This window comes from Heloderma suspectum, chromosome 7 (assembly GCF_057233095.1).
Source record: "Heloderma suspectum isolate Gila_16-S chromosome 7, 16-S_ref, whole genome shotgun sequence".
NCBI lineage: Eukaryota > Metazoa > Chordata > Lepidosauria > Squamata > Helodermatidae > Heloderma > Heloderma suspectum.
This window is the reverse complement of record NC_139464.1, coordinates 109,869,577-109,896,693: the sequence shown is the minus strand read 5'-3', so window position 1 is coordinate 109,896,693 and position 27,117 is coordinate 109,869,577. Positions and strand designations below refer to the sequence as shown.

Genomic DNA, 27,117 nt, shown 5'->3' with positions numbered 1-27,117 from the left:
CTGAATTTTCTTCTCCAAAAGGAGATGTCTGAAGCGGCTAACAAAAGTGTAGAAAAAATATTTCAATCGATTAAAATACAATCATGCAATAAAATAACACAGAAAGATTTAAAAAACAACAGTATAACCCAAACATAGCAATCTGAACAAGAATAAAATCAACATTTTGCTGGAAAACTCCATCTGAACGCAGGGGTAGAGAGTTCTGCATATGGGGTGCTGCCCAGCCCAAGCCCTCTTGTGCATTGCCACCAACTGTACCTCAGAATGCACTGAAATGCATTCTTAGCTACAGTTCAATGCTCAATAGGACCTAATCAGTAGGTCTTAAGGAAATTTACATTTTTAGCCCATGGGAGAGAGAGTGTAGTGTAGCCTAGTGGTTAGAGTGATAGGCATAGTTGTGAGAAACTCACGTTCAAATCCCTGTTAACTTATGGAGTGTGCTGGATGGTTTGGGGCAAGGCATCGTCTGTCATCCGAATCTACTTCACAGGATGTTATGATGATCAACTTTTGCTTTGGCCTCCTTTGTGGAAGGACAGCTCAGGGCCTATGACATCTATATAGTTAGCACGTCCTATACAGTTAGCACTGTTTTAAAATTTGTTTAGTTTGAAACAGCAGCAACAGAAGCCAAATAGTACAGATTTATATTTAAATCAAATGTTGAAATCAGAGTTAGTTTTAAGTGTGGGGAGAGGCCATAGCATGGGTAGGAGTCATAGCTCAGGGATATAGCACATGCTTTGCATGCACACGGTCCTGTGTTCAGTCTTGGCATCTTCAGGTAGGGCTGGGAAAGAACCCTGTCTGAAATCAGGGAGAACTACTGCCAGTTAGTATACTGAACTAGACCAACAAATGGTCTGATAGGGCAACTTCCTATGGTCCTCACTGGTATTTGCTTGTTTCCTTTGATAGGTAATGATATGGTTATGAGAGCATTGCTGGATGCAGGATTTACAAGTGAACTTGTTCAGAATTACTGGAGTAAGCAGGACCCGTGAGTGTTCTTTTCCTTCCCTCCATGCCCAAGTATTAAGGCTATTCCTAGTTTCAGTTATTATGGTATATTAAAATAATATTGGGTCAGAACTTACATTTGTTATAATCAATGCACAAAAGAAATACACCATGGCATTAGTGTATGTGCATATTGAAGTCTTTGGTTTAGAATATATAAGAAGATTCTCTCGTGAATATTGTATATACAGAGTTGGCCATCATTACAAATTCACTTTGATCCAAAGTTTTCTCTTTTTCTCCACAGTGAGGGAATTACAGAACGATTTGTAGCTACCGATGGAGGAATCACTAGAGTGTATCCAAAAAGGTAAGGCTCCATTTAATTCTAAGGAATATAAAAGAGATGCTGATGTAATAAAGTTCTTAAGCACACCTAACTCTTTGTTGTATTGTGGCCAGAGTTCTTGTGACCCCCAATGTCACTTGAAATTATCACAATTAAAGTGATAGTATTTACACAGAACAGAAACATCTCAACTCCCCCAAAATATAATTTTCTCATTCTGACACATATGCTGGAGGAAAGTTTCGATTTGTAGTTTATTCGTTCAGTCGCTTCTGACTCTTCGTGACTTCATGGACCAGCCCACGCCAGAGCTTTCTGTCGGCTGTCGTCACCCCCAGCTCCCCCAAGGTCAAGTCCATCACCTCCAGAATATCATCCATCCATCTTGCCCTTGGTTGGCCCCTCTTCCTTTTGCCTTCCACTTTCCCTAGCATCAGCATCTTCTCCAGGGTATCCTGTCTTCTCATTTGTGGCCAGAGTACTTCAGTTTTGCCTTTAATATCATTCCCTCAAGTGAGCAGTCTGGCTTTCTTTCCTGGAGTATGGACTAGTTTGATCTTCTTGCAGTCCAAGGCACTCTCAGAATTTTCCTCCAACACCACAGTTCAAAAGCACCTATCTTCCTTTGCTCAGCTTTCCTTATGGTCCAGCTCTCACAGCCATAGGTTACTATGGGGAATACCATTGCTTTAACTATGCGGACCTTTGTTGTCAGTGTGATATCTCTGCTCTTCACTGTTTTATCAAGATTTGTCATTGCTGTCCTCCCAAGAAGTAAATGTCTTCTGATTTCCTGGCTACAGTCAGCATCTGCAGTAATCTTTGTGCCTAGAAAGACAAAGTCTGTCACTGCCTCCACGTTTTCTCCCTCTGTTTGCCAGTTATCAATCAAGCTGGTTGCCATAATCTTGGTTTTTTTGAGGTTTAACTGCAACTCAGTTAAACCTAAAAAAATGTGGGATACCAATTTCTTATGGAAAGTTTCCATAAGAAAGTGGTATCCCACAGGGACGGGTAGGGTGTCCAGGTCCAGCTTTTCAAAATTCATGACAGGTACTTGATCAGCATAGTCTGAAGTTGTTATTACAGAATACATATTCTGAACAAACTTAATTTTTCACATATTGAATTTCAATCAGTGTTAATTTAGACATAAAAAGAGCTTTTGTTGAATTCTCTTTATAATAGTATGCCCAAAGCCAATGAGCTAATTCAGACATACACTGTGGAATTGTTGACCTTTTAAAAAACAGAGCCCAACCCTGAATTTCCAATCCCTTTTGAAAGTATTAGGGGTTTTGGAAGAATCCGTCCAGGGGGATTCGGCTCAGCGGGTGGGGGCAGGGAGAGCACGGAGGTTCAGCAAGTGGGTCCGGGCTGTGCGAGTGGGGGTGGCAGCTCGTCAAGGCCCAGGCCAACCCAGACAGAGGTGAATCCATCCATCCCTAGTTGCTGTTCAAGAAATATATCAAAGCTACATGCCACAACATATCATATCTAGTGTTCAATAATCTAAGTAATTATTGTAATAATAACATATTAACCTTCTCAGCCACAACACCGCTAACAGTGCAATCTTGTACATCCACTCAGAAGTTAGTTCCATTTATATCAGTGGGGCTCACTCCAAGGTTAATGTTATAAGTTTGTAACATTAGGGTTGCTTTACTTTCCTGGGAATAAGCCCCACTGAACTCAGTGGCACTTACTTCTGAGTAGACAGGCATAGGATTGCACCGACAGTTCTTTTATTTTTTTTAACAGTGTAGATTCAAATTAAAAACTGACGTTTGTGTCTCATCTTCAGTGCAGGCGAATATTGGAAAGATACTGCTGAAACATATGAATACAGTTTCTACAAAAGGAGTTTAGATAATGAAAACTATATCTTCACAGTTCCTTTCGGCAACAGTAAGTCATTGGACACCCCAAATAATCTTATTAGAATCCAGGCACCTACTCATGAGCCTGCTTATGGTTTATTGCCAACCTTTAGGTGGTCCCACAGTAAAAGGCTGAGCAATGTGAAAGGTTTTGACGTACTCTCCAGATCCAGTTCTTTTAGGGAGTGGGGATTTTAGGGTAAGGTAAGATCTGAGAAAGGTATACTGACTGAAAATGCTGGATTGGAGTTTGGGAACGTACGAACAGCAATACGGTAATGAGGGCTGCTGTTTTTTGCAACAAAAATGAGTCCTTTTTCATAAAAATAAAGAGGCTATTGTTTGAGAGTATAAAGAAATCTCAGTAGCAGCCTTCAAGATCATGATCATGTGTACTTAGCATTTGCCTGCTGCACCAATACCAAAGATATTAGTAGACTGTACACTGGTTTAATAGAAAACAGGTACAGTACAGTCTATCCATTTTCTGCCACTATGAAATTTCGGAGAAATCTGGAAGAGGATGGATAACGGCTATAGGTAGTTTCCCTTAAAGCAGTCCTGCTTATCTGTTTCCTGGAAGTCTTGGCAATGCTGTAAATAACCATAACTAAGGAAAAGCTTAACCCTGACTTTCATACTTGGGTTAGGACTTCCTCCAGTGTTGTGGTTTTCATTCAAAAGCATCCTGGGAAGAAGAATTAATACTCAAGTCTGAATTGCAAACAGACCTATATAAGCATCTTTCCCACACTGATAATTTTACCACCGTGCACACATACATTGGTTATGTCACAGGCAGTGCACAAATGAATCTTGATGCAATCACTTCAATATTCTTTTTAGTATGGTGCTTTAGGGAGCAATCCTCTGGCTGCTAGACAGCCATAGAATATGCCGTTTTCCTGGAACTGACCTCAAAGCCCGTGCCCCGAGGTCGCTTCCTGGAGAACCAACCTCCCCCCACTTCCATGCTGCCTCAGAGGCAGCACGGAACAGCCCCATCCCCCATGCTTGCAAGAGGAGTGCGGAGCGGCTGGAAAGGGGCGTGGCTGGGGGTGTTCTGGGGTGAGGAGAGCATACCTGCCTGCACTACACATCCTATGTGTCATACAGCAGCCTCCCTCCCCACTCCATGCTCCCGTGGCTAGACAGCCGCAATCGGCTGCCTAGCCGAAAAAGCAGGGCAGGAGAAGCGCGGAGGGAACGATCCCCTCCGTGCTTCTCCTGCCCTGCTTTGGATAGGCGGTCACCTCTGAGTTCGGCCACCTATCTAGATAGGATTGTGCCCTTAATCGATGTGCATATGAACTTGTGCTCCATTGGTAGCTTGGGCAGGGTGGAAATGACACAAACTGAAAAATGTGGTAAATTGCATATGTGCAATAGTCTCTGGACAAAGTCCCACAATCAAAATGAATGAATTGTGGATTGCTGGTAATTTAGAACCCTAAAATCTGAAGTGGAACATGGATGGGGAGAATTTTGTAAACATCTCTGATTTACAATGCTTCTGAAAGATATGTAGGGCTAGATACTGGAAAATTTTTGAAGTTGTGGGCCAGAGCCCAGAACATCTGTGTTCTTTTGATGTCTGCACTAGCCGTACAGAGGATTTAGTAATTAGATCGACCCAAGATCAGTAAAATGCTCACATCGGGAAATATGCTCATACTGTAGCTGAAAATTAAGAGTCCTTCAGCTATGTCCAAGGACAATGCCTGTGCAACCTGCAAGTTTGCATAAAGTCACATCAGTTCTTGGATGGAGGGGAATAAAAGCCTACCTACCATTATTGCTGTTGAACACTTAATTAGTGTCCCTTAAATGCACCAAATAATTTAAGCTACAGGCAATGAATCCTTTTCAGTGAAAGAAATGGTCATACTATTGAGGCTTTCACTCCTATAATCATTAAGCAGCTGATTTGTCCAAAAGAGTCATCAGATGGCAATCCTGTTGATTAAGTCTTATTTGACTCTTTGATTCATAATGACTTTGGTTCATTTGAGAATTGGAACATAGCAAGATTGTTAGTTATTTATAAAATGTGGGTATTTATTTCTTCTTCCAAATCTCAGGAAGTGTCTCTGAAGAAGGCATTATGGTAAGCAAGGCTGTGAAAATTACCGTCAATGGAAAACTTCTGAAACCTGCAGGTAGGAAGGAATGGTACTGACATTCTACTAAGGAATGTCATCTGTTATTGAACTTAGTAAAATGCAATTCAAAGTCTTCTTCTAAAGCACAAACCCGTGTTGCTGAGCTTTCTTCTAAATCAGATTTTCTCTTTAGCCATGCTAAACTTCTCACAGGTTTGTTAATAAAACTGTTTGCAAAAAAAGTTATGGAAGCCAACACGTAAGCCTAAGAATATGTTCTATTATAAAATATTAGGAAATGTTATAGGTTTGCATTTTACTGTTTACTTTACTTTTCTCATGTTTCATGTATTTCCTGTTAGTTGTTGGAGTAAAAATCAATATTACAAACTGGATGGAAAATTTCACAAAAATCACAACAAAAAATCAGGTGAGGAACTGACAGGTCTCAGTGTGAATGTCTGAACTTCTTAAAGTCATGGTTCAAATCTCCCCATTAAATCCAGGATTGCTTTGCATGCCCTTGATCTGCAGCTTAGTAGCCAATTGGAAACACTGATTCAAGCATTCATACACAAATAAATGGGCAGAAAGTATTAGTTGGTTCCTACTATTCACTAGCACATGCTTTGTACCAACAGATGAAAGAGTAGGGATGTTGTGAGTATTCAAAAAGAGGCAGTCAAAATATCAAGTGCCTCTGATTAATTATTTGTGAGTAAATTTGGGCCAAACAGGGCCTTGCTCAGTCCAAAATGTAAACACCGCCACCACCTTTCCCTCTGTCATCTCATCTTTTCCCTGACCCCCAAAGCTGTCCAAATTTACCTAGGGCAGAAGAAAGGGGCGCCAGCAGCAACAAGGGGAAATCCAGGTTCTTGGCTGCTGTCATGCTATTGAGCATGCACATGCTGTGGTGTGGACTGAACCTCTTTCAGTGCAAAGAAAGAGATGCTTGTGCATTTCTGTACAAGAGTGGTAAAATTCAGGGAATTTTCACCTAAAGTCTGGTTAGAGACATTTTAGGGAAGCTGGGTACAGCCCATACATGTTTTAGTAATCTGTAAGTCAGTTTAGGTAAAATCATCTCAGAGAAAGTAATAAACTACAAAAGATGCAAAGAAAATTGCAAATAATGCCTCCAAGACCCAAGGCCCGTGTGGGTTTCCATGGGTGCCTAAGTGGAAGGACATGCCCCATTCACGGTGGGAATGTAGAGCATTTACACACACACACACACACACACACACACACACACCTGACTGTGGGATACGCCTCCTTCATACCCATGTTTGTTGAACATAAGAACATAATCATTTGAATTAAGGAGGTTGTAAGATTGAAAACAGATATAGCTAATGTCACCAGTTGATCTTGCAGTGGAAGGTAACACACAGGAAGTGACTAAATCATTGGGAAGATGGGGATTGAGGAACAGTGGGGAATTCTGACAAAAGTGAATCTTCTACCCAAACAACTTATTCAGATTGTTGAAATTTGACCTGGCTGCAAAAGTAGCATTAGCTAAACTCTTTGTTTAAGAACAAATTTCATAAAATGTGTTATACTTACGTTTTTCAGTGCAAAAGTGAACTATGTGGATGTGAAAAGAACAGTGAGGTAAGAATAATTTTGTTGTTGTTGCATATACTGAAGCTGATGTTTTGCAGGTCTGAGATTTTCCTTTGCCAAACACACTAGACTCCATATCACCATCCTGACGTATCTTATAAAGTCGTTAGCATTGCAACAGCATAACATATTTGTTGTGCTTTGGACACTCAAAGGCACTATATAAATGCTAAGCATAATGTTATTAGTATCCTCTTGCTTCCAGGTCCCTGTGTTATTTGCACAAAAGAATATCCAATCAAATACACCTTTATGTGCAGTCACATCTAAGTCAACACTTCAGAAAAATTCTGAGAAATTTAAAAATTCCTTGGTCAAAGTCATCACACTTAGTTTATATATAACCATAGTAACTAGTAGGCTCAGCGCACTCCATCTCTCACTATTGCCTGTACCACTAGAAGAGAAGAATTGTAGAGCATGGGGCTGTTTACACAACACGCTAATCCACAGTCTGTGATTAAGCATGGGTTGTTGTTGAACCATGGGTTGTTTGTTGAACCATGGGCTAGTGTGTTCTCTGAACCCAGGACATTTTCCTCAGGGTGGCTTATTAACCACCATAGGTTCTCAACGTAGCTTGCTTGAGAAAAATAAGCCACAAGGCATGGTTAACAAGCCACCCTGTGGAAAACGTCCTGGGTTCAGTCAACACGCTAACCCAGTGTTCAACAAATGACCCACGGTTCAACAGCAACCCACACTCAACAACTGAATGTGGGTTAGCATGTTGTACAAACCCAGTCCATTTAAATACAACATGTTTGTGCCTGCTGATTAGGGATTAATAAACCTACGACACCTGTTTCATCAGGCATTGGAGTGTATTCTAAATGTTCAAAATTCCAAAAATTGTATGGAGTATTAGAACACTTCAGAGCTATTTGTGGGATCTGAGACTCTCAACTGAGCATGGTTATATTACCTTTCAATAAGATCTTAGGTTACCATTTTCCTATTGGTATCCCGTTGTAAGATAAATTCTTACTGTTTTCTCCACCTTTATCTTTTTGGTAGCATGTTGACTGTGTTATCCTTGATGATGGGGGATTTCTGTTGATGACAAATCAGGATGATTATATTCCAGAGGTAAGTGCATGGTTTAAGAGTGATACAGATTAGGTTGTCTAACCTCTTAAAACAGAAACGACTTTCATTGTAACAAATCAAATCAATTTATATGCTTAGTTTCGGATTGCAATGAAGATTCAGATTTCAGATTCCATAAAGACCAAATTTGTTGTGGTCATTATTTCTTGAAGGGATCCAAGTTTAGGGTTAGAGCTAGTGATGTACGAAAGTCACTTACCTGGTCCCGCAGCTTGCTTCGCGGTGGGGGGAAGCGCTTCGGTTCTCCCCCCGAAGTTCAGGCTGGGGGGGGGGAGGCGCCCTGCCTTGCCCAGCCAAAATTCAGGCCGGGGAGAAGCGCCCCGTCTCCCCGGCCGCGAAATAAAAAAGTGAATGAAAAAAACAAACACCCATGATAGGCTATTTGCGTTGCCCTTATTTTCACCGTAGTCTACGTAAATCTTTACATAGACTACCCGGGCCCAAATAAGGAACGCAAATGGCGGCACCCATGGGTGCCGCCATTTGCGTACGCGCTTTTTTTTTTCCCAAAGTCACCCGTGATAGGCTACGTAACGATTAACGTAGCCTATCACGGCTGACTTTGGAAATCTAGCCATGATTGTTGTTGTTGTTGTTGTTCAGTCGTTCAGTCGTGTCCGACTCTTCGTGACCCCATGGACCATAGCACGCCAGGCCTTCCTGTCCTGCGCTTTCTCCCGGAGCGTGCTCAAGTTCATATTCATTGCATCGGTGATACTATCTAGCCATCTCATCCTCTGCCGTCCCCTTCTCCTTTTGCCTTCAGTCTTTCCCAGCATCAGGGTCTTTTCCAGAGAGTTTTCTCTTCACATTAGGTGGCCAAAATATTTGAGCTTCAGCTTCAGTATCTGTCCTTCCAATGAGCACTCAGGGTTGATTTCCTTGAGGATGGACTGATTTGACCTCCTTGCAGTCCAGGGAACTCGTAAGAGTCTTCTCCAGCACCACAGTTCGAAAGCATCGGTTCTTCAGCTCTCAGCCTTCCTTATAGTCCAGCTCTCACAGCCATACATTACTACTGGGAAAACCATAGCTTTGATTAGACGGACCTTTGTCAGCAAGGTGATGTCTCTGCTTCTTACTATGCTGTCTAGGTTTGCCATAGCTTTCCTCCCAAGGAGCAAGCGTCTTTTAATTTCATGGCTACAGTCACCGTCTGCGGTGATCTTGGAGCCCAAGAAAGTAAAATCGGTCACTGCTTCCATTTCTTCCCCTTCTATATGCCAGGAAGTGATAGGGCCAGATGCCATGATCTTAGTTTTCTTAATGTTGAGTTTCAAACCAGCTTTTGCACTCTCCTCTTTCACCCTCAACAAGAGGCTCTTTAGATCCTCTTCGCTTTCTGCCATTAGGGTGGTATCGTTTGCATATCGGAGGTTGTTGATAATTCTCCCAGCAATCTTAATTCCGACCTCTGATTCATCCAACCCGGCATTTCTCATGATGCATATTAACTGCATATACGTTAAATAAGCAGGGTGACAATATGCAGCCTTGTCGTACTCCTTTCCCAATTTTGAACCACTCAGTTGTTCCATGTCTGGTTCTTACTGTTGCTTCTTGACCCTCGTACAGGTTTCTCAGGAGACAGGTAAGGTGGTCTGGTACTCCCATCTCTTTAAGAATTTGCCACAGTTTGTTGTGATCCACACAATCAAAGGCTTTAGCGTAGTCAATGAAGCAGAAATAGACATTTTTCTGGAATTCTCTTGCTTTCTCCATGATGCAGTGAATGTTGGCGATTTGATCTCTCATTCCTCTGCCTCTTCGAAACCCAGCTTGTACTTCCGGTAGTTTTCGGTTCGCATACTGCTGAAGCCTAGCTTGTAGGATTTTGAGCATCACCTTGCTGGCATGTGAAATGAGCGCAATTGTGCGGTAGTTTGAACACTCTTTGGCGTTGCCCTTCTTTGGAATTGGAATGTAAACTGACCTTTTCCAGTCTTGCGGCCAATGTTGAGTGTTCCAAATTTGTTGGCATATTGAATGCAGCACTTTAACAGCATCATCTTTTAGGATTTTAAATAGCTCAACTGGAATACTGTCATCTCCGCTAGCTTTGTTGTTTCTAATGCTTCCTAAGGCCCACTTGACTTCACTCTCGAGGATGTCCGGCTCAAGTTCAGTGACCGCACTATCATGGCTATCAGGGACATTCAGATCTTTCCTGTATAGTTCTTCTCTGTATTCTTTCCACCTCTTCTTAATCTCATCTGCTTCTGTTCAGTCCCTGCCTTCTTTGTCCTTTATCATGCCCGTTTTGCACAAAACGTTCCCTTGAGATCTCCGATTTTCTTGAAGAGATCTCGAGTCTTTCCCATTCTGTTGTTTTCCTCGATTTCTTTGCATTGTTCATTTAAGAAGGCCTTCTTGTCTCTCCTTGCTATTCTCTGGAACTCTGCATTCAGTTGGATATATCTTCCCCTTTCTCCCTTGCTTTTTGCTTCCCTTCTTTCCTCAGCTACTTGTAAAGCCTCCTCAGACAGCCACTTGGCTTTCTTGCATTTCTTTTTCTTTGGGATGGATTGAGTTGCTGCCTCCTGAACAATGTTACGGACCTCCATCCATAGTTCCTCAGGCACTCTGTCTATCACGTCTAATCCCTGAAATCTATTCCTCACCTCTACTGTGTATTCATAAGGGATATGATTTAGGTCATACCTGAATGGTTTAGTGGTTTTCCCTATGTTCTTCAATTTAAGCCAAAATTTTGCAAGAAGCAGCTCATGATCTGAGCCACAGTCAGCTCCAGGTCTTGTTTTTACTGACTGTATAGAGCTTCTCCATCTTTGGCTGCAAAGTACATAATCAATCTGATTTCGATATTGACCATCTGGTGATGTCCATTTGTAGAGTCGTCTCTTGTGCTGTTGGAAAAGACTGTTTGCTATGATCAGCGTGTTCTCGTGGCAAAACTCTATTAGCTTTTGTCCTGCTTCATTTTGTACACCAAGGCCATGCCGGCCTGTTATCCTGGTGATTTCTTGACTTCCTACTTAGCATTCCAATCCCCTATGATGAAGAGGACATCTTTTTTTGGTGTTAGTTCTAGAAGGTGTTGTAGGTCTTCATAGAACCGATCAACCTCAGCTTCTTCGGCATCAGTGGTTGGGGCATAGACTTGAATTACTGTGATGTTGAATGGTTTGCCTTGGATTCGTACTGAGATCATTCTATCATTTTTGAGATTGTACCCCAGTACTGCTTTTCCCACCTTTTTGTTGACTATGAGTGCTACTCCATTTCTTCTAAGGGATTCTTGCCCACAATAGTAGATATGATGGTCACCTGAATTAAATTCGCCCATGCCTGTCCATTTTAGTTCACTGATTCCCAAGATGTCGATGTTCAATCTTGCCATCTCATGTTTGACCACCTCCAGCTTACCTTGATTCATTGATCTGACATTCCAGGTTCCTAAACAATATTGTTCTTTACAGCATCGGATTTTCTTTTACGTAGCCTATCACGGGTGTGTTTTTTTTTTTTCATTACCTTTGTAATGGTGGCGGCGGCGGCAGCCGGTCAGAAGATCGGCCGCCGCCCCCACCGAAACGCCGCCAAAATGCTGCCGGGACCCGCCGCCGAGAGGGACATTCGAGGGAGGTAAGTCCCATCCCGGGGGGGGCGGGCGGGGGGGAGAATTTCACCAACAATTTCACGGGTATTGCGTTGGCATTCGGCCTCCCTAAGATTCGTGGAGAAATTCACGGCCATCCCTAGTTAGAGCACATACACATCAGTTACAACTGCTGTATGGATACCTCTGAAAACAGTGTCACACCTCAGCTCTGCCAAGAACTCAGTAGGTGACTTTAAGCAAGGCCCTATATCTCACCCACAGCTTCCCTTTGCAATATGGAGATAATATTTCTGGCTTACGTTTACAGGGTTGTTGTAAGGATTACTGAAACAATGTATGTAAATTAATTTAAGCACTCATACCTAAATGCTATTACACAGCAAGTGTGGTGCTACCATCGTGTGTGCGTGTGCATGAGCGTGTATGTGCATGCCTGTGTACACACACACACTATTTATACCCTGTATTTCAGCCCTCAAAAGGTCCCTGATGGCCCAGAAATATATAGAACAGCGGTGGGAACAATGTGGCCCTGCAGATGTTAGTGGACTGCAACTCCCATCAGCCCTAGTTAGCATAGCCAATGATGAGGGATGACGTGAGCTGCCATCCAACAACATCTGGAGGGTCACATGTTCTCCATCCCTGATCCAGAATATGAATGCAAGTAATAGATATTCACATATGGTGTATCTTTCTAAACATATCTAGAGTGGGGGTCGAAAAATGGCAGTTTTACCATTTTTGATGGAATCTTGGTGGCATGTTTACATCTAACACATGCTCTGGTCCTGGATTTGATAAAGTGGTCTTGTAATTTGTTACTTCACCCCTCATTATTTTCAATAAAAATAAAATTTGTTAAACATAAACTTGGAAAATGCCATTCTGAATACTTGAACCTGCTGATCAAATTTGCAGATGACACAAAATTGGGCGGGATAGCTAATACTTTGGAAGACAGAAACAAAATTCAAAGTGATCTTGATAGTCTGGAGTGCTGGGCAGAAAACAACAGAATGAAATTTAATAGGGATAAATGCCAAGTTCTGCACCTAGGAAAAAAAAACCAAATGCACAGTTACAAGATGGGAGATATGTGGCTCAACAAGCGAGAAGGATCTTGGAATTGTTGTCGATCACAAGCTGAGTATGAGCCAACAATGTGATGTGGCTGCAAAAAAGGCACATGCTCTTTTGGGCTGCATTAATAGAAGCATAACTTCCAAATCCCAGGAAGTACTAGTTCCCCTCTACTCAGCACTGGTTAGGCCTTATCTGGAGTACTGTGTCCAGAACTTGAAGAAGGATAGGATGCAGACAAGCTGGAGAGGGTTCAGAGGAGGGCAACAAAGATGATCAGGGGACTGGAAACAAAGCCCTATGAAGGAAGACTGAAAGAACTGGGCATGTTTAGCCTGGAGAAGAGAAGACTGAGGGGAGATGTGATAACGCTCTTCAAGCACTTGAAAGGTTGTCACAGAGAGGAAGGCCAGGATCTCTTCTCAATCATCCCAGGATGCAGGACACGGAATAATGGGCTCAAGTTACAGGCAGCCAGATTCCAACTGAACAACTCCCTAGGTATGCAGAAGTATATAACTTTGCAAATTTAAAGAAACATAAAAACCCTCTCTTCCAAAAAATACAGATCTGTTAGCTTCTAGGACTTGTGAATTCATTCATTCATTCATTCATTCATTCATTCATTCATTTCATTTATATCCCACCTTCTTCCATCATGGAACTCAAGGTGGCTATGTGTGGTTCCCAGGTGGTCTCCCCTCCAAGCACTGACCTGACCCAGACCTGCTTAGCTTCAACGAGGTAGCTGTTTCATGTGCCTTCAGACCATGCGTGGGACATCTGCAATCAGCTCTTCCCAGATTTGTTTTGTTTGGCTTTAATTTAATTTAAAACATTTCTTTTAAAAATGGAATATGCTTCTCTGAATGTGGACTTGTGCACCCAGTGCAAATTACTGGATTTGCTCAGTGCAGCTACTGATACAGACTCGCCATTATTAGCGTCCCTATTGTGACTCACAACATTACAGGAGCTTTTCGGTGTTTCGTAACCATTTGAGCCACTTCACTGCCTCCCTCTCCCCCCGTTCCCTGTCGATTGACCGTATCTCATCATTGTGCTTGTTCTTCTCTCCCACTTCTCGGGCAGCTGCTGGGCATCGTGTCCATCCTGGAGGAGGAGTGCATGAATGTCAAGACATGTGGAATGTTGAGGACATAATGATAAGAGAATTTAGAGTAGTTGTTTTAACTTGATGTCATCGGGTCATGCCCATACTGGTGCGGGGGCCTCAGTACGACAACCACCCTTGGCTACTCTGCATCCTCCGGTACAAGAACAGCTCCTTGTTGTAGTTCAATATCTGTATTCAGCAATGGGGGCCTAGAAATGCTCACTGGCATGGGGTCCATGTGTAGCTGAACAGTGCCTCCAATTCCACATAACTGAAAAACCCTATTAAACTCTGTGTTCTTGACAGATTGTTTAGAAGGTTCACCATACACAAAAGTGAAGCCTGGACTGAAAACAAGTAACTTTGTGCAGAACAAAAGAGTAATATGGATTGGACTTGTTTAAAACCAGTACGTCCCTAGAGAAGTTACACTTCCTCTGTAGTTAGAAAGTAACACTTTACAATGTCTTGGGTTCAGGCTTCAAAAAGGAATAGCCTTGATCATTCTCAACAGTTCTTTTTTCATTGCTTGTTTTAAAAAACTTTTTCTGGCGTTCGTAATAATTCATTGCCATGCTGTGTTCAATTTTGATAGACTGCCTATGAATATCTGTAGAAAGCTCTGCTTCGGTCCTAAGTCTCATAAAAGGCCAATACTTGGATTCTTGGCTATATATTTCACCCAAACTATTGGCTGTAGAAGTATTCGTTAATTAAGGGAACAATCCTATAGCTGCTAGACAGCTGCTAGATAGCCATAGGATATGCTGTTATCCAGGAACCGACCTTGGAGCCTGTGCTCTGAGATCGGTTCCCAGAGAACCGACTTCCCTCCACTTCCACGCTGCCTTGGAGGCAGCATGGAACAGCCCCATCCTCCATGCTCACAAGAGGAGTGCGGAGCGGCCGGAAAGGGGCACGGCTGGGGGCTTTCCTGGGTGGGGAGATCGTAGCTGCCTGTACGACACATCCTATGTGTCATACAGCAGCCTCCCTCCCCACTCCATGCTCCTGTGGCTAGACAGCCGTAATCGGCTGTCTAGCAGAAAAAGCAGGGCAAGAGGAGTGCAGAGGGAATGATCCCCTCTGTGTTTCTCCTGCCCTGCTTTGGATAGGCGGTCACCTCCGTGTTCAGAGGCGGTCGCCTATCTAGATAGGATTGCGCCCTAAAAAAACATAAAAAGCTGGGGCTTTCATTCAGTATGTTTGAAGAGGATCATGTTGTTGATGTGTGTTTTAATCTCTTTTTGCATTAGATAGGCAAATTCTTCGGTGAGATTGACCCGGGCCTCATGCGAAATCTCATTAATATGTCCTTATATGCCTTTAACAAGACTTACGACTATCAGTCTGTATGTGATCCAGAAGAAGAACCAAAGCAAGGAGCTGGACTCCGCTCTGTCAATGTGGTCAGTGTACTCTTGCCCTTCTCCAACCAGTGCAATCCCTCTACATGTTCAGAGGTTCTTATAACATTACACTCATTCCCTTCTATTTTCTAGCCTACAATAGCAGATATCTTACATCTAGGCTGGTGGGCCTCTGCAGCTGCTTGGTAAGTTGAGCTTTTCAGATAGGGTTGATTGTACATTTGACATGCATGAAGCCCTGTATACAGTATGAATTAACCCCACTGAGAGTCTTCCACACACATTCTTCTTGTTCAAGTTTATTATGTATAATAATTAGCTAGATAACACGCTATCTTTGGCTGAGTATTTAATTATGGCACAGCAAAACAAAAATACGCACATGGTCTCCCAGAAGGCTGATGAAAACATTTTAGGAACGTGTAACTTAACATAAAGAAAGAACCTTGATGACTGCAGTTGAAAAAATCTTTGCACTGGACAGTAATTCAGAGAAGAAATTAAAATCTGAGTAATATCAAAATGGGTTGTTATCTGTGGAGAGGTCTAGGCTCAGTTTTGACACACGTTTTTTCACATAAAAATGCTTTCTTGAAATGTTTTCTGTAATAAAATCTTGGTAGGGAGCTTGAGGGATATTAAGAAGGGGGGTTAGGTAAGATCTGATACGAACAAAAGGAGAAAGGCAGTTCACAAGAATCAATGCAATAAACAAAGAAACTATATATATTTTTTCCCTTGTTCATGTTCCCGCATTGTTCCATGGATTTGTTCTGCTCCACGTTCTGCTCCAGTGTGCATGGAGAATTTCTAAACTTAGTTCTGGGATTGGTGCATGTGCAGGTTTGACCACTGCACTCTGTTCATTCACATCTTTTTTTCTGCTCAGGTTATTGATGTGCACATGGATTAATACAGTACAAGAAGGGATGCAGTCCTGTTGTGCTGTGTTTCATCACTATACACAAGTGCTATATTATCAATTCATGTTGATAATGGGCATGGGGAAAAACATAAATGAACATGGGGAAAAACACAAATGAACATAAAGAGCTGAACACTGATCCAAATTGCACGTGCACAGCTGTGTGTAAAATGTCTATGCAAAATGAATTCCATAACTAGGGATGGGAGAAACAGGGATACTCAGGCTTGCTGAAATGCTATGGGCTTTACTTCAAAGCTCAGTTCAGCTTGCTCTCCTTCTCATTTCCAACCTGTTTTTCAGTTCGTTTGAATGGGAAAAGCTGTGCGTTGTGAGAAAGTTATGTGTTTTGAAAAAGTTGCTCATTTGGAGAAGTTGCACATTTTTTAGAAGTTGCCCATATTGAGAAAATTGCACATTTTGAGAAAATCTTTCAAGTGCATGTTTTGTGAATGCAAGTTCAGGAATTTGAGAACGGTTTTGGGGAACGTGACCTCGCATTCAGGGTTGCGAACAGGGCATTTTCAAGTGATTTGTGTACTAAAACACAGTTCTCATGCATCCTATCTATAACCAGAAGAGCAACGGATTGCCTGTGCATTGGTGCTGATCCTCAGAGAAGGCCAAGTTAAGAAAAACCAAAATCCAGGGAAGAATTTGGTTGCAGGAAATGCATACTCTATGCAGATGGAGGAGGAGAAGACAGATTCCTCCCCTTGCAATAGCTACTCCACTACAGCATCAATGTCATGTCTTCTTTTTCCTTTTTCTCCTTCTCCCCCCTTTTTTTTCTTCTCAATCTTTCCTCATTTTCTTTATATACTTCCAGAACAGGCACATCTGTAGATGCATCAGCTAAAATTTGTAGATTCTGTAGGAACTTTAAAGACACAGAATGTACCACATATCAGTGACCTGGGGGGAAGGGACTGTGGGGAGGGGGAGAGGAACCATGTCAAATGTTTCTATCTTAAGAAGTGCCTCCAACAGCACCAGGGACACCACTCAAGAGACCGGCCTTGGTAGGCCTTCTATCTGTCCCATCAGTCAGGACAGCTAGGCTGGTGAGGACTAGGGAGAGGGCCTTTCTGTGGTGGCCCCCACTTTGTGGAATTCCCTCCCTAGTGACCTCTGCCATGCCCCCTCTTAGCTTCCGCTGGGCTTTAAAAACCTGGCTGTTCAGGAGGGCATTTGGGGTGGGGTGTTTTAAGTAGTGTTGTTTTGTTACGTTGTTTTGTTCAGTTGATTATGTAAATTTATTATTAGTATTGTGTGCCTCCTAGAGTGGTCGAGCAGATGGGTGGCTAATAAAGCTAATAAAATAAATAAATAAATAAATAAATAAATAAATGGAAGCTTACTCATACATGTCCTGTATCACCAACCATATAATTGGGATGGGGCAGAGGGAGATTTTGTTGTAAAAATTTAGAAGACTTTTCAATAAGCGATAAATAACAACCCCCTGCAAAAATTATTATACCACTCTTCATCAGAATATGATTCTAGGGTGGTTTTTATATAAAAATACAAAAAAAAAACCCAACCCATCACAATGGTAGATAAGGGGCAGTCCATACTGCATTTCAGCCAAGACAGTAACAAGTTTTTAGAGTTTTTAACTAGAGTTAAAATTTGAATACACCAGCATATTTATTTATTTATGAATGACATTATTTCTGAGCTGCCTTTTAGCCCAGAAAGGTGACTTACAATTCACAATTTTAAAACAATGTAAAAGCTTAAAACTTTAAAAACTTTAAGATACACGTCTCCACCGCTAGGACTCCTACTGTCCTCAATTTCCACACTACTAATGCCGTTCTGATTTCTGTACTACATGCTAGCTCTAGAAAGCCATCAGCTTTCATCTTATACTGGGGAATAAATAAGGAGCCTTGATTGTGACCTCTGCAGTAAATCATAGTCTTTGACAAACCAAGAGTGGACAGGGATCACAAGCTGACAAGTTATCTTCAGTTACTGGCAACCACTGTTAAGTAATATAATTGTTAAGTCTGATGGAGTATTGAGGAGGGACACGAATAACTTCAGAAATGAAAGACTGATATCACTGGGTACTTGAACTGACCTAACCATTTCCATACCTCTTGTACCCCTCCTAGTATAGCTCAGACCTTACCAGGACACCATTTGGGAGGGAAAGCTTGGCTGATTTTTCAAGCCAGTCTTATGCATACCAGGTGGGGGAATGCTCACACGGCTATCAATGGCTACTAGTACTAATGGCTATATGCTGCCTCCAGTGTCAGAGGCAGTATGCCTATGTAACCAGTTGCTGAAGAAAATGAGCAGGAGGCTGCTATTAGCCTCATGGCCTACTTGTGAGTTTCTCACAGGCATCTGGTTGGCCACGGTGTGAACAGAATGCTGGACTAGATGCACCTTTGATCTGATCCAGCAGGGCTTTTCTTATGTTTTTAGAATGCCTGTAAAATACTTTTTGTGTGTTTTTACAAGTGATTTGATGGTTGTGAAGAAGAGATGGGAAGAAAACTTTTAGCCAAAACTGTAATGCATGAGCCTATGTCCAACTCATAGATCTAAGGACTACTTGACTTGGGCACTAGCCCTGCACATAATTCCTGATTCTTTTGTTCCTATGTTCAGCATGTACCTATGTTTGCTATATGCTCAATACACAGAATTAGTACTGCATGAAACATAACCATTCTACATTGCTATGGTGGCTGTAACTAATAATTCTACAATTATTATATCCCTATACAATTATTTGTATATCCAGGTCTATCTTGCAGCAGCTCTTTTTGGGCCTGACATTTCCACATTTTCTTGGTGCAGGTAAGTGAAGGTGTAGGAGTACTTAACTTGCATTTGCATTTCATATTTGTCATGGAGCTGAAAATATTCTCTTTCTTATGGGGCTGAAAATATTCTCTTTCTCATAGCGGAAGTGGAGGATGAAGAATTCAATGCCGTCCCATCAAAACACAGCTGCATCACAGTACAAACTCAGTATTTCTTTGGGAATGATGAGAAATCATTTAATAACATCCTAGACTGTATAAACTGTTCTAGGTAGGTTTTTCCTTTGAATTCCAAAATATGTAAAGTGTCTCTTACCTTTTCTTATTAATGTTTCAAAAAAGTAAACAAACACATGAGCAATTAATGGGAAACTAGCTTTTATTCTGTCAATGGAATAATTAGCTATAGATGCATATGAATATCCATTAGTCTGTACTGTTGTGATTTATACATATTTTAATAGTAAGATTGAACATATGCTTAGCAACCCGTATTGCATAGTGCTTGGAAATAGATGGTTGGATTTGGCTGAGTGGAAGCAGGTTTAACAGATAGATCTATTCACTGCCCATTGAGAAGGAGAGATCTGTGAGCAAAGTAATGCTAACTGTAGCTCTCTAAGCAGGAGTTTCATTAAGCCAGCCTTCCCCAACATGGTACCCTCCAGGTTTGTTGGACTACAACTCCCATAATCCCCAGCCAGTATGGCCATCTGGGGGGCACTGTTGCGGAAGGCGGCATTGAGCCTTTGAAGTTGTAATTGGCAAATTCATTAGGTTGGCTCCAGATTTAGTTATACTTCGAGTAGACCCACTGAAATCAGTGGGACTTCAGTTTAACATAAGCCCACTGATTTCAGTGGCTCTACTCTAACTATGACTAAATCTGGATCCAGCTCATTATGTCGTGCTCAAAAAATATCTGTAGAAGATTACCTGCTTGTTTCTTTTATCTCGGCATTAAATGTCCATCCTGTGATATGTTTCTGTTCTCAGACTTTTTCACGCAGAAAAAATTGCTAATACAAATTTAGTATTCATAATGAGCGACAGCAAAGTTATGTGCCATCACTGTGATGCAAGGCCACTGATGCAAGCAGAGAAGCCGGGTATCCTTTGAAAGTTAACTTTACACTGGATCTGTGTTTCCTTACAAATAATAATATTTGAAAGACCTGTAGAACCCCCTCTCTCTGTTTCTCAGTTCCCTCCAAAGCCTGGCCCAGTTCATATATCTGGGTTGGTAACAGTCTGTGTGGGTGGAGGGTGCAGCACAGGCAAATATATCTTCAATCACTCAGATAATGTGAGATGGACATTTCACATAAACATCTTATTTGCATGATCTTAATATAGGTTACAATACAGATATAGATTAATATTGATTATAATATAGATCATAATATTTCTAGTATAAAAAACCTTTAAGAGAACAGTTAAGGCATTAACAGTTTCCAGGTTCTATGGTGCATGCATGAGTCAATTTTTAAGTTAAGCACTTCCCTTAATGTCCACACCAGGTAAGTTAGTAAGCATGTTCTCTGGTCTTGCATATTGAACTCGCTTTCAGCTTAGCCCACACTGTCCCATGGACTTTCTGTCCCAATCCCTTTCCTCTGCAAGTTGGACTAACACATACACACACACACACACACACACACACCACTCTGCCTACCCTCACACACTGCCATTTCCCCCCCCCCCACTCACCTACTTTAGACTTTAATTTACATGTTGAGTTTCCACAAAAGAAATTGTGTTCAAGGCAACTTATAATATGCAAAGTGAAAAGACTGTAACAACCATACATAAAAAATAGATGTCAGCAAGCATCTGAATAACATTATCAACAAAATAGCAGTGCATTTCAAGAAACAGTGCCAACTTTTCTATAACATTTCAATAACAATTCAAACTCAATCAAGCCAAAAACTTTGCATATATATTAAAACCTTACTGGATTCTGCAAGCCTGCTTGGTCTGGGGACAGCCATTTCTCCTTTGGAAAGCACTCTCAAACTGTCTTCCATGGCCTGGCAAGGCTAGATTAGCCACACCCAAATCTAGGCATACAGCGGTGAGTTAGCTTAGAATGCCTAATGTCTGCAGCTAAGGTGGAAGCTGGACCTGAAGGGCAGCAAGCAGAAAGTACTCCTTCCTTCAAAGTAAATATAATTCTAGACTTCAAGTATTTACATGAAGTCTGCCCAATCTAGAGGCTTAATACTTTCTGCCAGTATCAAGAGCTGATGCTGTATACTCAAAACCTCTCAGTGTTTTTCGAGCCTACTCTTGGCACACTTGAAAAGCCCATTTTATTGAGGAGGTCTGTTCATCTCTAGTCTCTTTACACACAGTCCATGGGAGCTCACTAGGTAAGGTTCCCCGTGCAAACACCAGAATTCCACACAAAGGTTTCATTCCTAATCTTCTAGTTTTTACTGACTGTGAATTTTTCAGATAACTATGGTTACAATTCTGTACTCACTTACTTGGGAGTAAGCCCCATTGATCTCATGGGACTTAACTTCAGCATAGGATGGTGCTATGTAAATAAACGTGAGAATTCTATTATCCCGGTTCCTTAACCAAAGGTTAGATGAAGGGCCTAATCCCTGTGAAATGGTTCAGCAACCCAGATACAGAAAAGGACCTGATGTCTGCTTTGACAATGATGCTGCCGTAAGTTTGGTCTTCAGAGGCATGGAAGAAGTACCTTCCCTGCAACAGAAAATGAATATTTTTTAGAATAGTTTGCACCTTGACATGCCTGTCTCTCATTAAACTTACTGTTGACTCTGGACTACATTGCACTATTTCTAGTGTTCCCACAATTAACATTAAATTAACAACAGCTTTTTCTGAGTTGCTTTTGCTGTAATTGCTGTGCTTTCACACATGATTCCTATCTAAAAAAGCAGGACAGCCTGTGCCGGCATGATGATGGCAAAACAGTCACGGCAATCCTCCATAGTTCTTGTCATTGGACTCTTTGAAAAGTTGCCTTTAAAACACTGTGGCTTTACTTTTTGTCCTGCTGGTGCAGTGCACTTACCTTGTTCCAACTTTCCCTGCTTGTGGCACGTTATGATCCAGGTAAAAAGGTAAAGGTGTCCCCAGCCAGTCGTGTCCGACTCTAGGATGCGGTGCTCATCCCCGTTTCTAAACCAAAGAGCCAGCGCTGTCCGAAGACGCTTCCGTGGTCATGTGGCTGGCGTGACTGAACACCAAGGTGCACGGAACGCTGTTACCTTTCCCGCCGAGGCGGTACCTATTTCTCTACTTGCAATTTCTTGCTTTCGAACTGCTAGGTTGGCAGGAGCTGGGACTGAAGACGGGAGCTCACTCGGTCACGCGGCACTCGGGTCTCGAACTGCTGTCCTGCCGACCTTCCGGTCTGCAGTTCAGCGTCTTAACCACTAAGCCACCGCGGCCCTTCAATCCAGAGGCTCTTACAAATACACTTGTAAAAGGATTAGTTGGAAAGGCTGTCACACTAGCATGAGGACACAAACCACACGTTTATTCCATTGCAGTAATGTCATGAAATGACCCAAACTCTTCAGAGGCTGTGCCCCATCACATTTGCTGTGATCCAGCAAAATATTTAGGAGCAAATGTTTAACATGCATGTCCACAGACATACACACCAGCAAGTGGTTTTTTTCCTCTGTTGTTTCAGCAGCCCAAAATGGCAAAAAGGGGATAAGCAAGACATTTATAATAACAGGGGTACAAAATGGATATGCTACATATGTTAGAATATTACATCAAAACAATATAAATATGAGAAACAGTGTAGTGATAACAAGAAATTCCCCACAGTTGTGTAACAGCTTCTACACAATAGGTTACCTCAGTTACACAACAGTGTCCACACAGCTGATTTTTTTAATGGACATATTTACAGAATCCCCAACCACAGGCAAGACGTCCAATTGTTCCTGTAGAGAAAAAGCCCAACCTGATGCACGCAGATGTTTTCACTGAGTGGCCATTATATTTGTAGAAAACTGCTAACAGTTCTCTACTAAACCTTCAGCCCATTCCTAATTGTGAGCAATAACAAAACAACTCCAATATTCAGTTCAATACCCACTTAGCTTCTCAGAAATAAATTTGTCAGGGCCTCTGAAATTTTGTTGTTCACTGCTGTATCTCAGAATAACTTCCATGTTGTTCTCACTGCTTTTCATGTCTTCACCTTACATTTTAATATCTGCATTCTTTGAACAGATCCCTTCCCTCAACTGAAACTCCAAACTACGTTGTAAATGTGGGCACTTTAAAAAGCCATTTTACAATTTGGCAAGATCGGGCTGATACAGAAGCAGTGATTTTTTTTAAAAGCCTTCTGATCTGCCCAAGGTGTAGGAAAGCCAGCATCTGTATTTTGAGAAGTAGGCTCCATCCTCCCTAGGGCACCCCATAGTTGTGAAAATATCTGGAAGATTATTCCAGTTGGCATGTGAAGATAACCCACCATTTAAAAAAAAAACACAAAAATTGTGGGTTATTGTGGATGGTAACCCACTCCCACTTGCAGCCGTGGTTTGTTTAACATGATATGTAAACCAGGAACTCTGGGTTGTCTTTCTCCCAACAAGCCAGAGTCATAACCCATGGGTTGTTGTTGGATTATGACTGACTACTCGGGGAAAACAAGCCAGAGGTCCTGGATTGCACTTCATACTTAACCATCTGACCATGATTTATTTAGTGCTCCTGCAGGAGCAGTTGGGTAGCATGCACCATAAGGCTTTTAAATTGTGGGTTATCGTGACATGCAAACTGGACTTCTAGTTTCTGGCAGACTACCGTAAGGTTGTGTGCACAGTGGCTGACAAATGCAAACTCCTCCGTCTCTCCTTGCCCCAAATTTGTAGGCGGTGGAATACACATATATCCACTCTGTTATAAGTGTAGAGTTGCTTACTTTCTTAGCACACCAGAACAAATGTTAAGAGAGGAAATACAAATCACTTCCTCTTCCCATGCTTCTGGGGCTTATCTGAGTACTCTCCCAGTGAAGAGACAAAACAAGACTTACCCCACAGCAGATATGTTTATTGTCTCCCTTTCTTTCAGGACGGTGGACAGTGGAAAGAAAGGTTCCCTGTGCCACAATTTGAGAATCCCAGATCTATGCTATAGTCTCATATTTTGAAGGAAACGTAAACATGCACGGATGAATTAATTTTTGTTGTTATTGTTGCTTTAAAACATGTGCCACACCAGGGGGACATTGGAATACCACATTTTAACGGTTTTAAAAACTGATTAAGGAAAGTGTTGGAGACAAACTGGAAGTAATATCAGGATTCTTAGGCTGTCTCCATGGTCTACTAACGATGGATCTGTTGTGTGTGAAAGTACAAGGAGTCTTGCTCACTAGCTTGATGTGCTATCCTGTGTGTTAGTTGTGTTTTCTGTAACTGTAACAGTGTAATATTTTTGGATAAGTTTCCTTTGCGATTCTCACTGTGAAATCCTTTACTCTTGGGTGGATGCTTTTCACATTAACTCTGCTGACTGCGGGCAAATTGCATGAAATCTCATCTTGTGTGTGTTTCTTTCTGTGTTTTCTTTCCTTTCCTCTACTTGCTACTTTGCCCGTTATTAATAGGATCAGCCTATATGCACAACGAGTCGTGCCTCTGCCATGATGTCCGCTCCTATCTTCATTTTTCTGCAAGTTTTCATGTGGTGTGGATGGTCAGTTACTTTCTCTAATTTTGTGTTTTGTTCTGTTTTTTCAAAGTTTGGCATTTTTGTTAGGGTATCAGAGAAGCAAGTATTAAGTTGGGGGGGAAATATGGAGCAAACTCTGTTATTACGAAAGGGATCAATGACAAATGGAGCCTTTTCAGAGGTTGTTTTCCCCTGGGAAGAGATTGGGTGTTTTGTTTTCCCCTGGGTGTGAGTCTCAGGATCACATGCTTCTTTCCTGACTGGGAGATTTAGGGTGCAATCCTATGCATGTTTAGACTGAAAAAAGTCCTACAACTCCCAGTATCCTCCAGCCAGCTATACCCTACTGGGGAATGCTCAGAATGGTTGGACTTTTGCTGTCTAAACATGCATGGGACTGTCATTATTTGACATTATTTAGTCATTATTTGAAGAGGGTTTAATCTTTGGTTGGTGATTCAGTTTTTTTTTTCACTTTTCCTTGTGGTGAGCAGAGAGAGCACATTCTCCTAGGGGCAACTGGGGAAGAGAAGAATAAAGTCTGAATAGGCCCATCGGCTTATATGACCAGAAGCTTAGAAATATAATCTAAAACAAACTACCATAGATACCTATCCTGTAGCAATTACCTGGTACACCACTCAGTGATGGATTAACTTTATAAGTAAATCACATTATTTTTTATGGTTGCAAGAAATCCTGCTTAGAATCACAACCTGAGGGCACACTCATATTGCATATTCCTCCATTCCCAGTTCAGCACTATAGCATATGTTTAATGCAGGTAGCTAGTCTTGGAGTCTTCACAACCCACCCTTATTCTTCACAAGGAGGGGGGAACCATAGTTCTGTGGTAGAGCACACACTTTGCATGGTTAAGGTTTAGCCCCCAGCAGGCTTCTGAGGAACTGGGGCTGGGAAAGACCTTCCTCCTAGAGTCTGCACTGCTGGCCGCCAATTAGGGTTGATAGTATTTGCCTAGGTGGACAACGAGTCTGGCTCATCTTACAGTACCTATTATTTATCCACAGTTGAATCCTTAATGGAGTCCCTGAATTAGAACCATGCAGACATGCTCTTAGGTTTTGGGATGTTGGCAAGGCTAATTTAACAGAGTATTATTGTTTTTAGATGTATTATTCTAGTTCCCATTACTTCAGAACATTTGTACTAGCCTTCCTTTATGAGCCTAACAAAGATAAGAAAGTAAGCACACACAAAAACTGTGGGCAACGTTTGCCTAAGAACAAAGAGTGTCATATTATAGTTGGAGGTGACCATCAGATCTGGGGTCAGCATCTTCTCATCTGCCTGGGATCCCAAGAAAAAGATGATGACTGTGTATCTTCTGATAGGATTAATGCTTATTAGTACTACACTGCAGTCAGCATTAATCCTAGCTCAGAAGGAGTCTAGTTGAAGAACACATTTTGGGGGAGAATCAGTTGGTGTCATTCAACTCTGAAAGCCCCCAACCCTTATTTGTGCAGGGTGCTGTAGTGTGCACTCTGTACGTAGCATACTATATGCTACATAAAGTACATAATTCTTCTTTTCATATTTTCAGTGTCTTCAGAGGCTTTGAACTGCCAAAGTAAAGCAAAAATCACCCTTGTAGGACAAAGAAGTGCTACAATTCCCAGTGTTCCCCAGCTAGCCATTCTGGGTGGGGAATTCTGGGAGGTGTAGGACTTTTTTTTCTGTCTAAACATGCATAGGATTGCATCCTAAATGAGTCAATGGCACCATTCATAGACTTACCAGGCAGTGATTTAAAACTTCTAGTTGTGAAACAGGTGTGCCCCTCGTTCTTCCACAAACCTAACGTATCACATGAACTAGATACTTCACCTGGAATCTTTTATGTCCAGAATCACATACTTCTTTCCCCTCAAAAAGTGGAGGCAAACATTGTGTGAATTATACCTTTGTATGACAAACCAGTACTACACGTGATATTACGTTGTGTGGCAGGGATGGGGAATGTGAGGCCCTCCAGATGTTGTTGGACTGCAGTTCCCATCAACCCTCACTAGTGGCTAAGTTGGCTAGGGCTGATGGGAATTGCAGTTTACCAACAAGAGGAGGGCCACACGTTCCCCATATTTGATGAGTGCTGAAAGAAAGCTTTGGATCACCACCTGGTTAAGCCCATGAACTAGCTAACTTCCAGCCGTAGCTGTCATGTGCTGAGGTGGCCCTGATGATGCCACCTCCATCTGCAGAACTGAGCATGAACTGGCCTTTTATGTACCACCACAGTTGCTCCCAGAGCTAATCCCATAATGATGTGCAAAAGCCGCATTCTGCTTGTTAGGTTAGCATGCTTACGGCCACATCAGTGCATGGTGGTCACAGCTGGAAGTGGTCAAAGATTAATTTCAGACATCTATCTATCTATCTTTCTATCTATCTATCTATCTATGATCTAATCTATTTATTTACACCTCTTTATTTATTGTCACTATTGCACAGGGCTCAGTCTCTTATCCCGGACACACATCAGTCTCAGCGCTG

The 27,117-nt window shown here is 41.9% G+C and overlaps 1 protein-coding gene across 1 annotated transcript in view; it reads left to right on the top strand.

Annotated features, from left to right (window-relative positions):
* Positions 1–27,117, top strand: part of CACNA2D1 (calcium voltage-gated channel auxiliary subunit alpha2delta 1) — a 555,905-nt gene that overhangs the window by 514,897 nt on the left and 13,891 nt on the right. Inside the window, exons 26-38 of the mRNA XM_084811840.1 lie at positions 925–1,006; positions 1,274–1,336; positions 3,123–3,226; positions 5,280–5,357; positions 5,663–5,730; positions 6,882–6,920; positions 7,950–8,021; positions 15,082–15,234; positions 15,328–15,380; positions 18,888–18,943; positions 19,051–19,180; positions 19,906–20,018; positions 21,509–21,591. Coding sequence (XP_084667966.1) covers positions 925–1,006; positions 1,274–1,336; positions 3,123–3,226; positions 5,280–5,357; positions 5,663–5,730; positions 6,882–6,920; positions 7,950–8,021; positions 15,082–15,234; positions 15,328–15,380; positions 18,888–18,943; positions 19,051–19,180; positions 19,906–20,018; positions 21,509–21,591 — 1,094 coding nt within the window. The remainder of the gene's footprint in view (positions 1–924; positions 1,007–1,273; positions 1,337–3,122; positions 3,227–5,279; positions 5,358–5,662; positions 5,731–6,881; positions 6,921–7,949; positions 8,022–15,081; positions 15,235–15,327; positions 15,381–18,887; positions 18,944–19,050; positions 19,181–19,905; positions 20,019–21,508; positions 21,592–27,117) is intronic.